The 13,304-nt window shown below is 36.9% G+C and overlaps 1 protein-coding gene and 1 long non-coding RNA gene across 2 annotated transcripts in view; one reads left to right on the top strand and one right to left on the bottom strand.

Annotated features, from left to right (window-relative positions):
• The window catches only part of LOC110922463, a 13,216-nt gene extending 2,667 nt beyond the window's left edge, over nt 1-10,549 (bottom strand). The window contains exons 1-2 of the long non-coding RNA XR_002583179.2: nt 10,232-10,549; nt 3,660-3,662 (exon numbers count right to left, since the gene is read on the bottom strand). This is a non-coding gene — a long non-coding RNA (uncharacterized LOC110922463). The remainder of the gene's footprint in view (nt 1-3,659; nt 3,663-10,231) is intronic.
• Nucleotides 9,556-13,304, top strand: LOC110922461 (glucosidase 2 subunit beta). The gene is made up of 5 exons (XM_022166759.2): nt 9,556-9,762; nt 9,844-9,957; nt 11,947-12,042; nt 12,192-12,374; nt 12,974-13,304. The coding sequence occupies exons 1-5, from the start codon at nt 9,657-9,659 to the stop codon at nt 13,075-13,077; spliced, it is 603 nt and encodes a 200-aa protein (XP_022022451.1). The 5' UTR covers nt 9,556-9,656; the 3' UTR covers nt 13,078-13,304.

The raw sequence follows: 13,304 nt of genomic DNA, 5'->3' as shown, positions 1-13,304 counted from the left end.
GAGGGAACCAAAGACACCACTGATACAAAGCCTGATGCTCAGAAAGCAAGGGCAAGGTCTTTCAACATGACAGCCGCTGAAGCTAAAACTGAACCTGATGTTGTTTCAGGTATATTTCTTGTAAATTCAATTCCAGCACGAATTTTATTTGATACGAGTGCAAATAGATCTTTTATATCACATCGATTTATTCAACATCCTACATTCACGTTAACAAAATTACCTATACCACTTGAAGTAGAAATAGGTGATAATAAAAGTTTTATTGTTTGTGATATGTGTTGGAATTGTAAACTGAGCATTGACGATGAAGAGTATTTCGTTGACTTAATTCCCATGTCAATGGGAGAATTTCAAGTGGTAATCGGGATGGATTGGCTAGCTCGATATCACGCGAAAGTAATATGCAACCGTAAAGAGATACAACTAATGTCTCCAAGCGGAAAACATGTTACTACTATTTATGGGGAGAAAAGCTGCAGCCCTATAATCTGTTTTTTCATCAAAGCTTGCAAGCTGGTTCGACATGGATGTAAGGCGTATATGGCTTACATACATGATTCGACAAAAGAGGCTCCAGAAATCAAAGACGTACCAGTTGTACGAGAATTTAAAGATGTTTTTCCGGAAGATCTACCGGGTTTACCACCAGAGCGTGAGGTGGAGTTTGGTATTGAATTAGTCCCGGACGCAAAACCGGTAGCCAAGGCTCCTTATCGATTAGCGCCATCGGAACTACAAGAGTTGTTGTCGCAATTACAAGACCTTTTAGACAAAGGATTTATTCGACCGAGCGTTTCTCCGTGGGGAGCGCTAGTATTATTTGTGAAGAAGAAAGACGGAAGTATGAGGATGTGCATTGATTACCGGGAGTTGAATAAACTCACGGTAAAGAATCGATACCCGCTTCATAGGATCGACGACTTGTTCGATCAATTACAAGGTGCAAGTTGGTTTTCGAAGATTGACTTAAGGTCGGGTTATCATCAGTTGAAAGTAAAAGAAGAAGATATACCGAAAACAGCATTCCGAACGCGTTATGGGCATTACGAGTTTTTAGTAATGTATTTCGGATTAACTAATGCACCTGCGGCTTTCATGGATCTTATGAACCGCGTCTGCAAACCAATGCTAGACAAGTCGGTGATTGTTTTCATTGACGATATTCTTGTATATTCAAAGAAAGAAGCGGATCATGAATATCACTTGCGCGAAGTGCTTAAAACGCTTAGGCGTGAGAGACTTTACGCAAAGTTTTCAAAATGTGCCTTTTGGCTGCATGAGGTACAGTTTCTAGGACATGTTATTTATACCGAGGGGGTGTCGGTAGATCCGTCCAAAATAGAAGTTGTAACTAAATGGAAACCTCCAAATAATCCATCAGAGATTAGGAGTTTTCTAGGTCTTGCGGGTTATTATCGGAGATTTATACAAGATTTCTCCAAAATTGCAACTCCATTAACTAAGTTGACCCGTAAAGATGAGAAATTTGTATGGGATAGTGCACAAGAAGATGCCTTCCGTATCCTTAAAGAAAAATTGACCAATGCCCCTGTGCTAACGTTACCAGATGGGACTGAAGATATGGTTATTTATTCAGATGCATCCCAGCTTGGTCTCGGATGTGTACTTATGCAGCGAGGAAAGGTGATTGCGTATGCTTCAATACAATTAAAGATTCATGAAAAGAAATATCCGACACACGATCTGGAATTGGCGGCCGTAGTCTTTGCCTTAAAAATATGGAGGCATTATTTATATGGTGTGAAATGTACTATTTTCACTGACCATAAAAGTCTCAAGTACTTCTTTGATCAAAAGGAGTTAAATATGAGACAACGACGTTGGTTAGAGACGGTGAAGGATTATGACTGTGAAATTCATTATCATCTCGGAAAAGCCAACATAGTTGCAGATGCACTGAGAAGGAAAGAAGAATATTCACCTATTCGGGTACAGTCGATGCAGTTAATAGTGACCTCAGGGTTACTTGAACGAATCAAGGAGGCGCAAACTGAAGCTGTAAAAGAAGAAAATGTGAAAAAGGAAAGAATAGTGGGTCAGCTCAAAGACTTGCAGGATAATAGTAATGGATTGAAAACCCGTTTCGATCGAATCTGGGTTCCAAACACTTGCAATGTTAAAATTCATCTTCTTGATGAAGCCCATAAGTCCTGCTATTCTATTCATCCGGGAGCTACCAAGATGTACAAAGACTTAAAACAAAATTATTGGTGGCCTGGAATGAAACGAGACATCACGAAGTATGTGGAAAAATGCTTAACTTGTTTACAAGTAAAAGCAGAACACCAGAAGCCTTACAGTAAACTTCAGCCGTTAGACATTCCGGTGTGGAAGTGGGAACACGTTACTATGGATCTGTTAACTAAATTACCAAGAAATCACGTGGATTTGATGCTATATGGGTAATAGTTGACAGATTGACCAAGAGTGCTCATTTTATTCCAATTAGAGAAACATACACTTCTGAGAAGATGTCGGAAGTATACACGAATGAAATCATACCTCGCCATGGAGTACCGGTGTCTATCGTATCGGATAGAGATACGCGCTTTACTTCAAGCTTTTGGCGCGATTCAAGAAGAAATGGGTACTAAATTATTCATTAGTACCGCATATCATCCGCAAACCGATGGGCAGAGTGAAAGAACTATTCAAACGCTCGAAGATATGCTGCGTGCATGTATTATCGACCTTGGTGGTAATTGGGATGTTTATCTACCACTAACAGAGTTTTCATATAACAATAGTTATCATTCCTGTATTGGAATGGCCCCGTATGAAATGCTCTACGGTAGAAAGTCTCGAACCCCGGTGTGTTGGGGTGAAGTGGGTCCGCGAGAATTAACCCATAAAGATGTAGTCAGGATTACTAATGAAAAGATTGAAGTGATCCGGGCTCATTTAAAAGCTGCTCAAGATCGACAAAAGTCCTACGCAGATAAAAGTCGAAGACCAATCGAGTTTCAGGTTGGTGATATGGTTATGCTTAAAGTATCTCCGTGGAAAGGGGTTATCCGATTTCGAAAACGAGGAAAATTGAGTCCAAGATTTATTGGACCATTCAAAATCGTGGAACGGGTAGGTAAGGTTGCATACCGACTCGAATTGCCGGAAGAATTGAGTAGTATACACAACACTTTCCATGTTTCACAATTACGAAAGTGTGATGTGCACAAAATGCAACATATAAATTACATCAATTGTGGCATAAAACTAACCCTTTTTTAGTACTAATGTTGGAAAAAGTGTGCTTTTGTCTTCCTTTTGTATTTTCAGGATTAAATGAGCTCAAATAAACAAAAGAAGCAAAAGGGCAGCTAAATCTAACATAAATACAAGAAAAGGAACAAACGTGGCATGCCCAGCCTCCCGACAGCATCTTCCCAAGCAAAACAAGAGAACAGAAGGCGGAAAACACCCCGTGCTCAATGAGCACGGGGGCGTTCTCAAGTGTCAGCAGAAAAGACAAAGTGGTAGAAGCTTCCATCACCCACCACGGGGCCGTGCTCAGCGGACACGGGGCCGTCGTCAACTATAAGATTCGCGGAATCCAGGCAAATCTTGATAGTACAGATATGCTTCTGCACACGGGGTCGTGCTCAGCGGACACGGGGGCGTGGTCAACCAATGCAGACAAACTGCATTTAATGAAGAAAGAGAGAAGGATGGACACGGGGCCGTGCCCAATGGACATGGGGCCGTGCCCGAGCTTCTGTTCAGCCTATAAATAGGAGTGCTTTGAGCTCTTGCAACTCATCCCTTGGCACACCACATCTCTCACACTTCACCCACCACCCACCACCATCACAACACCATCATCCACCACCATAACAACACCATCATCCATTGTCCATCATAGAGTGTGTGAGTCGTCTCGGGATCCAAGATTGATCGTAAGAGTTCTTGACAATCAAAGGTCATGTTTGCCTAAATCTCTTACATCACTTGGTGAAGACAAGTGTTTAGTGTAATACTTTTTATTTTTAATCTTTTGCACTTTTTAATTGGTTATGTATTAATGACTTTAATAACTAGTTTCTTATGTTGAAGGTGATTCTTCCTTATCGTTTGTCTGTGGTGTCTTGGCATTATTTTACTGTCTATATAAAATAAAAGATTTTCACCATTCATATCTCCACGATCTATATGGAGGTATGTTGGCTACCTGGTCGGGGGTTAAGGGAACGGTTTGGTAAGAGTCTTGCCATTGTTCAGTGTATAGATCCTGCAAAGGACCTGGGTCAAATTTAGTAGGACCTCCTTCAATACCCAACGGTATTGGATGGCGGGGGTCCAAACTCTTTCACCCCCTCATAAGTTAAACTACTATTAAAACTTTAACCCGGCTACTTAGGACTGTATCCCTACTGACTCAGACTACTTAGCCGAGGGTAAGGTCGCCTTCAAAAGAGGGGCCTACCACATTATGCATTAATAACTTAATTAATTATCTTTCAATAATCCGACCCTTTAGGATTGTATCCTTGCTGACTCAAACTACTGGGTTGAGGGTAACGTCGCCTTCAAAAGAGGGGCCTACTACAATAACTAAGATAATCTCTTAAACAAGTGCAAAAGTGCGGAAATAATCAAAGGTTACACTACACACGAGTCGGATCCAAGTGATTTATCTTGTCTATCTGTTTTTACTTTTATTTTACTTTTCAGCATTTTAGTTAGTTTTATTTTTCTAGTTTAAAAATCTTTTTCTTACTTTTTGATTTGATTAGACGTTGAGGATAAACCGGTATTAAAAGCTCTTGTGTCCTTGGACGACCTCGGTATCTTACCAACACTATACTACGTCCACGATGGGTGCACTTGCCCATATGTGTGTTTAGTGTTAGTAAATATCGTATTTATAAATTTAAAACTTGGCTAAAAAGTGTAAAAAAGGCTTAAAGTATACACCTAAAACATATACACACCGACACGCATCAATAGTTCGAAATGATTGGTGTAAAAACCCGTTTTATATGTTGTAGTTGGTTGTTCTATGCCGGCCCTGTTTAGGTTTTCGATTGTGTTTAATGAAGTTTTCTTTAAAAAAAATTCAAACCTAAATGCTAACCTGATTGTGATCGTGTGTTTCTTTTCATGTGTTTTTGTGTGACGTATGTTTCATGTTAGATTACTTGCAATCTAGTTTTATAATAATCATGAATCAAATATTTGGTTTTAGTTTTCATAATGAAATAAACTTGAAAGATATTAACCCCGTTTGAGCTCCTCATGTATACAATCCCCTACTTAACCTACCTATTCATGTTAGTTGAGTTTTTTTTTTTTTTTTTTTTGCATGATTTGATAATAATCAACAAAATGGCGTTGTTGTTAGGGACCAATACACTTAGTGATTTAATTGCTTTGTTTGGTTTTGTTTGTTATCTTTTATTTTAGTTATGAATATGAATATGAATATCCAAAATCATTTTTCTTTATTTGTTTTTGTATTTGTTCGTTTTTACCTCGAGTATTCTATTTTGTTTGTGTGGGTTCTTAAAAAAAAAAAAAAAAAAAAAAAAAAAAAAAAAAAAAAAACATTTTAGAATCTCGAGTACTTTTATCTCACCATGGATAGAGCTAAATGTTCATGTATATACTGCAGGAGCCAATTTCACTTAAACTAATAACATTTGAAGTTCTTAGAAGGGTATTCAAAGTTTTTCAAGGATATCACCAAAAGAAATATGAAGCGTACACTCATATCACTCATAGTGTGCCTCATCTTAATTAAACTCTAAAAGATATTATCAGTAAAGAATGACTTACCGCTTTGTGTAAGAGTCAGCTTCCAACAACCATGACCCCGATGTGGCACATTTTTTAAGTTATATGGAGTATACTAGCTACTACAATGAATCCCCTCAAGGCCTCAACCAATTATGATCTTCATTTGTGTAACCAAGAGAATAAACTATCAAGTTCATCGAATGGTTACCAATAGAATCAAGGTCGGCGTCCTCACAAGACACAACACAATGTTGCTAGCCATGTTGAAAAATATCAACACAATTGTTTAAATGAATAGGAAAGGAATCTCACTTTAAAGAAAGAAATCCGAATGAAGACATTAGCATCATTGGAAGCCCAAGCTCATCAATTAACACTAGATGTAGTGCCGATGGTAGAAGAGTCCCTCAATGATGTGTTTTTCATGAAGTTAGAATGAGGTTGTGGAGAAAAATACCACACTGATTCCATCGATTGTTGAAAAACCTAGCGTTGAATCGAACATGATTAATGATTTATCACAAGAAGAGTCCTCCACACTGTTGCTCTATCCCTTGAGAGTCATCCTCCTTCAAAGATGACATGGCGAATGATGTGAAGGTCCATCCCATGAGGATAAAGCATCATCACACCCATTAGCCTTAGAATATTTCAACCCGACGTCCCGACCATGATATCATATTTATCCAATTATTGGATTAATTGAATATAATGTCACGAAGATGTATATGAGACCCGTGTGGCGTCCTCAGAATGGTCAGGGATCAACTTATTTTTCTTGCTTATATTAATGGAGTACTGACTATCCTAACTAATCAGGAGACTGACCTCAATTCCTGTAGAACTCTAAAATTGAATACCATCTTAAATACTTGTCTAGTCATTCAAGAGTTATATAACATTAACCAATATCCTGCATGTTTATTCACCATTTAAGGAGATTCGAAGTTTGAACCATCTAGGGGTGTGCAAATCACGGTTTGGTTCGAGTTTTACTTTTAACCATAACGATAACTGCCAGCTTCAGTTATAGAATTTCCTATACCATAATCATAATCGAAGTTTGAAGGTAAAAGTCAATAAAATACCGATACCGAACTGAAAGTACTGATCTCAAAAAAGCCAAAAAGCGAGTACCAAATTAGTACTGAAATTTAATCAGTACGGTATTATTCGGTACCAGTATTTTACGGTGTTAGTACCAAAATGCTTATCCAGTTAACTCGATTCGGTGATGATTCAACTATAGGTTAATTTATATATACTTTTAAAATTTGCACACATAGTAATACCAGCACTCAATTTCCATTTTCTAACATCCACGGATGATAAAAATACCTGAGTCCGCTGTGTATACCCGAAACTCAAAGCATTTGGGACAGGTATACCCGATGGGTGTTGGAAAAAACTTATTTCGTGGGTATGGGACGAGTATGAGATTAGATGATACCCGACCCGATTACCTGAAACTATATACTCGAAAACTTTTAAGTTTCATATTTATTTTCCATTAACTATTGTTTGATAATGTTTCATTCTTGTAGCTTTATTGTTTGAAAAATAAACTTTTGATTTGAAATATATATATATATATATATATATATATATTGATAACATTATTTATATTTATATGCTATGAAATACAAAATTATTTTTTGAGATTAATATTTTTATAAATTTACATTTTTTAATATGGGTTAGAATATTATAAGAAGTTTATTTGGGTAGGAAGGATAGGAAATAATCTTGTCCATCTATTTAGTAATCAAGAGTTAAGATTAAATGAGTAAAATTGAACCAAAAAAAGAGACGTGTGAGTTTGTGTAAGGGTATTATAGTCAATCCAAAGCAATAGTTTCTCTCTCCTCCAATCCCACCCCACCCGTTTTTTAAACGTTAATAACTATTTCATACGACATTAATTTTTTATAAAAATGAGCATTTTTTTATCTTTAAAACGAGTATACTATTGTTATACTTTTGAAAGAAAAAAAATTCGAAAACCCAGATACCTAAAACGCAATGAAACCTAAAAAAAGAATCTGCAGTTGCAGGTTATAAAATGCAATGGGTTTTAACATGGTCATGTTTATGTTTTAACATGGTCATGTTTTTGTTCCAACATTTTACACTCCATGTCTCTAAAACGTACACTCCAGGTCTAAAACGTAATAGAGTTTGACTTCTATTTAACATAGCCAGAGTTTTAACATGGTCATGTTTCTGTTCTAACAGGATCATGTTTCTATTTTAGCATGATCGTGATCATGTTCTTTAACCGAACTTACCTCACCTCTTCCAGGTCTAAAACGCAATTGGGTTTCACATGACCATGTTTCTATTTTAACATGATCATGTTACTGTGCAGGTCTAGTCTAAAACGCAATGTTGGTTTCACAACATGATCATGTTTCTATTTTAACATGATCATGTCAGTTACCAAACATGTTAATTATGTTTCTGTTTAACATGATCATGTCAGTTACCCCACCTTTCCATTCCAGGTCTAAAACGCGACAGGTCTAAAACACTTGGCTTTCACAACAACATGATCATGTTTTGTTTGTTTTAAACTTAAGTGAACTAAACTGACATGATCATGTTGTGAAACCCCTATTGTGTTTTAGACCACAGACTGAAAGAACATGATCATGTTTTACAGAAGCATGATCTTGTTATAACATGAAATTGGGTGTACACTAACCTGACATGATCAGATGATATGTATGTTATTTAGCATAATTTGATATATTATATAGATTTTTAAAACATAAAATTATAAAGGAAAATAAAAAATACATATACATGATAATCCCAACAGGTGTACTTGATACCCGACGAGTAATGAGTCAGATATGAAACAAGATTTTAGAACCGAGTATGGATATCACCTATACCCAATGATTCGTTGCCATCCATTTTCAACATATACAATTCACATGGCGGGAATAGTGGTTCGCAGCCATTGGCTGAAAAGGGCGGCCGGCCCTTCCCTATTGGACCAACCAATTTGTTATTTTATACACGCTTTAAAATTACGTTTTTACTCAGGAATAGTGTTTCTCTGCCATTGGTTCAAATGGGCGGCGACCAATACCCATTGGACCAACCAGTTTATTATTTTATACCCACTTTAAAATTATGGTTTTGTCCCCGTTAAAAATACAGTTATGCCCCAGCTTCAAAATACATTTACCCTTTTGCCCCGAGCTAAAAAATACGATTTCGCCCTCGGTAAAAAAATTACGCTTTTACCCTCAGCCAAAATTACGTTTCCGTCCCAGTTCAAAATAAAATTTTGTTTTTCCTCGGCTTAAAATTACGATTTTACACCAGTTTATTAATTTATACCCACTTTAAAATTACGGTTTTGCCCACAGTTTAAAATTATGTCTTTGCCCCCATTTCAAAATATAATTATGCTTTTGCATCCAACTAAAATTTACGATTTTCCCCTCGGTTTAAAATTACGATATCACCCTCAATTCAAAAAAATGTTTTTGCCCCCATTGCAAAATAAAAATATGGTTTTCCCCTAGCTAAAAATTACGATTTTACTAAAAAAATATGACTTTGCCTCCAGCTAAAAATCGTGTCAAAGAGCTGCCTAACACTCGCTTATTAGTCCTTATAAATTACTGTTTTGCCATGAGCTCAAAATTGCGATCTTGTCATCGTTTTACTTTTTCTTTCTAGCAAAACTATAGTAATGCTTTTTTAATTGGTTGAGAATTATTCGGTTATCGACCCGCGAAGCGAGAGGGTATCACCTAGTTAATTTACAAATAACAACAGTTGACTACATCCAAAGTCAAAGTAAACCTTCGTCCCCAATGCTCTAATGGAGGTCACCACCACTCAGTTCCCTAAAACCAACTAAAACTACTCACCCAATCCCAATGGACACAACAAATCTTCTACTTGTCATCAATCTCTGCATCTTCCTCAATCTCCATTTCTCTTTCTCCAATTCTTCAAACGTACCAATCGGAATCCACCCTCTAGGTTCTCTGTGTGTACGCATGCGTTCAAATTCCACATATTTCTCGCTCATTCTGATGTTAATTTGACCCTTGTGTTTGACAGATGAGAAGTACTTTGCTTCAGAGGTGATTCATTGCAAAGATGGATCGAATTCGTTCACTAGAGACCGTATTAACGATGAATTTTGTGACTGTGTTGATGGTACTGATGAACCTGGTAATTTTTAAACCCTAATTCATTAATTGTTGATTGAGTTAGTTTTTAGGGCAAAATTGATTTGACTTTGGGATGTATTAGTGATGTTCAAGGTCCTGTTCGACTGGTTGGATCAGCTGGACCAGCCAAAATGATTCAGTTTGGCTGTTTGGGCGGGTTTGATCCGGTTTTTAAAGTTTTTTCTATCTCAACATGGTTAGTTTGTACTGAATTTTAGAAAGTTATAATGACTGAATTTAGAAAGTTATAAGGACGGTTTATGAATATAATACACTTGGTTTAAAAAAGCGCGCTTGAAGCGCGCTTGAGGCGATGAAGCGATGAAGCGATCGGAAAAACGCTTTTTTGGCTCTGAAGCGATGCATTACATGAAGCGACCTGAAGCGAGCTTTAAGCGGTGAAGCGTTGAAGCTGTGAAGCGACGCTCCAGCCAATCAGGTCACCATTTGGGCCATTTTTTAAGCCCAACAGTCTTTACAAGGTACATATCGACCTTATAGCGATGATATAGCGACTTCCTATGTGAAATCCGGCGACAAATTCCGGCGACGGAGTTGCTTTCAGCCGGAAACCAGGAAGAAGGGGGGAAGAAGAAGAGAGATGCTGACGGTGACGGCTGCGTATATGTATTTTAGGTTTTTAGGGTTTTTATAAGTTAAGGTTTTTAAACATTTAATCCCTCTTATCTTTCATTAGTTTACATTCAGTCCCTAAAACTTCTAACTTTTTACTTAAAAAGTGTAAAGATAGTTTGTCTATTTAAACATTTAACCCCCTCTATCTTCAGTAGTTTACATTTGGTCCTTAAACTTTTTAATTTATGCATAAAAGTACAAAATTAACATTATAAAATACATATATATAATATGGATAGCTATTTTTTATACATATATATAAAATTAACATTATATATAATTATATATAATATGGAGCGCTTCGTATACGTGAAGCTCTCGCTTCGCGCTTGAAGCTTCGCTTAAAGCTTTTGGAACCAAAACGCTTCGGAGCGCTTCGCGCTTTTTTAAACCAAGATAATACATATGTATAACCGTATATTTCGAAAGTTGTAAATTATAGATTAATAATAAATCTAAATGCCAGGTTCGGTCTAATCGAATCGTTAATCTTAGCTTTTCAAACCATGAACTGAACTGTATAAATCTCAAACTAACCAAAACATGTTTTGGCGGTTCAGTGGGTTTCAACTAGGGGTGCAAACAAGCTGAGCCGAGCCTGAGCTCGACCAGGCTCGAGCTCGATTAACTTATGAGAGCTCGGGCTCGAGCTCGGCTCGATTCAAGCTTTGTTTTCAAAGCTCGAGCTCGGCTTGTTGGTATTTTCTCAAGCTCGAGCTCGGCTCATTTATTATCTATAAATTAATATATTAAATAAAAATAATATAAATAATAGACTTTTTAGGCTCGCGAGCTCGATAATTGAAGCTCGGGCTCGTTTACTAAATAAGTTTATTTTTAGGTTTGAGGTCGGCTTGTAAACAAGTTTAAATAAGCTCGGCTCGACTCGGCTCGTTTACACTAAGGCTCGATAAGGCTCGACGAGCCTAACGAGCTTCACATGCGAGGCTCGAGCTCGGGCTCAATAAACAAACGAGCTTTATTTTAGGCTCAAGCTCGGCTCGGGCTTGATAAGGCTCGGTTCGTTTCGAGCTTTTTCTCGAGCCGATCTCGAGTAGCTCGCGAGCCGCTCGGCTCGTTTGCACCCCTACTTCAACGGTTCATGAACACCCCTAGTATTATGCATGCTTACTTTGAGATTTAAGTTATTCTTGTGAGTTTGTTGATTCAAAATGTATTTGACACTGATGATCATCGTTCTTTGTTTGCAGTAGCTTACATTATCTGTTTATCTCCTTTCAAGGAGTTTTCTTTATCTTTATCTGTTTGTATATCTATTTATAGTCTGTAAGTATAGGTTATCAATGACATATGTACCGTATACATCCTGTAACTTTGCTCCTACGATCTGCAGGAACATCTGCTTGTCCTACTGCAAAGTTTTATTGCAGAAACGCAGGAAGTTCACCTCGGTTCTTATTTTCCTCACGCGTGAATGACCAAATTTGCGGTATGCTTCACTTACTTACTTGCATATCTTTTCTTTTCCTAAACCTGTTAAATGAACCAGCCATGATATTATAAGTGACGGGTTAAAATCCTAGTCATGAAATTCAACATTTTCATTGAGATAGTTTCTTTATTATCATTCTTTACAAGATTGTTGTGATGGGAGTGATGAGTATGATGGTGGCATCATTTGTCCTAATACATGTGTCATGGGCGGGCATACTGAATACAAGGCAGTAAATTATAATTCTCGAGTTAAAAGATTTGGTTCTCGTGGCACTAAACAGAAAGGGGCTGGTTCCAACGGGGAAGACACGAAACAAAAACTCCAAGGTATTACATGGCTCTTTATATTCTGTATATGATTATATTTACATATAATGAGTTTCATATACACTTGACTTTTGAGGTCAAATCATTCATGACTCACCTATCACATTGAAAATTGATATGGAATTAGTGTATATAAGTATAGATCTGTATCCAACTTTACACATATAACTGTTGTGTGTATCAGAACTTAAAGCTTACTTTTTTTAATGCATTTGGTTTTTTTAACTTTATTTATGGAAATGCATCCAAGTTTACACTTTTTTTTGCATTAAAAGGCGAGTTTTAAAGTTGGTCGCGTCAAAAGGTAAGTTTTGAAGTCTATATAATATACAATATCAATAGGCGTAAAGTTGGATACATTTACATGCTCTTTGTTCCAAAATAAATACAAAACTCCCCATTTTGGGGTTCATTACACGAAAATGAAATTTACAAAACATTTTCCTTTACAATGATAAAAAGGTGAAAGGTAATTTTAATATCTTATTTTCATCCTATTGATGTTGAATTGTTGAAATTGAAGAGTTGTTCATTTGACTTAAAAAGTCAAACGCTACACATTTTCATTTCTATTACTGACAGCAATTATGTGATTGCAGGTTTGAAGGTTTTGATATTCATACAGGTGATTCTTATCGCCTTTTTAGTCTTCCTTTGTCAGTGTCGTTGGCGAGCCAATTCCAGGAGGAGAATTCCTCGTTGATGAACGCCGATTATATTAGTTTTAGTATAACATTTAGTTAAAAATCTAGGATGGTGTGATTTCATAACAATCTTTATGTATACGTAGAGTTGGTTAGTTGTAGTGTAAAAGAGGGGCTGAAGACCCATTGTGCTGGACTTGCATAAACTCACAATTTTCGTCTGAAAGGATTGTTGTGGATATATTTTTCATACACATTAAGATAACACACATTTGCGGAGGTCCAA

Source organism: Helianthus annuus, chromosome 17, assembly GCF_002127325.2.
Source record: "Helianthus annuus cultivar XRQ/B chromosome 17, HanXRQr2.0-SUNRISE, whole genome shotgun sequence".
NCBI lineage: Eukaryota > Viridiplantae > Streptophyta > Magnoliopsida > Asterales > Asteraceae > Helianthus > Helianthus annuus.
Note: the sequence above shows the minus strand (reverse complement) of the source record. Positions and strands in the feature narration are given on the sequence as shown.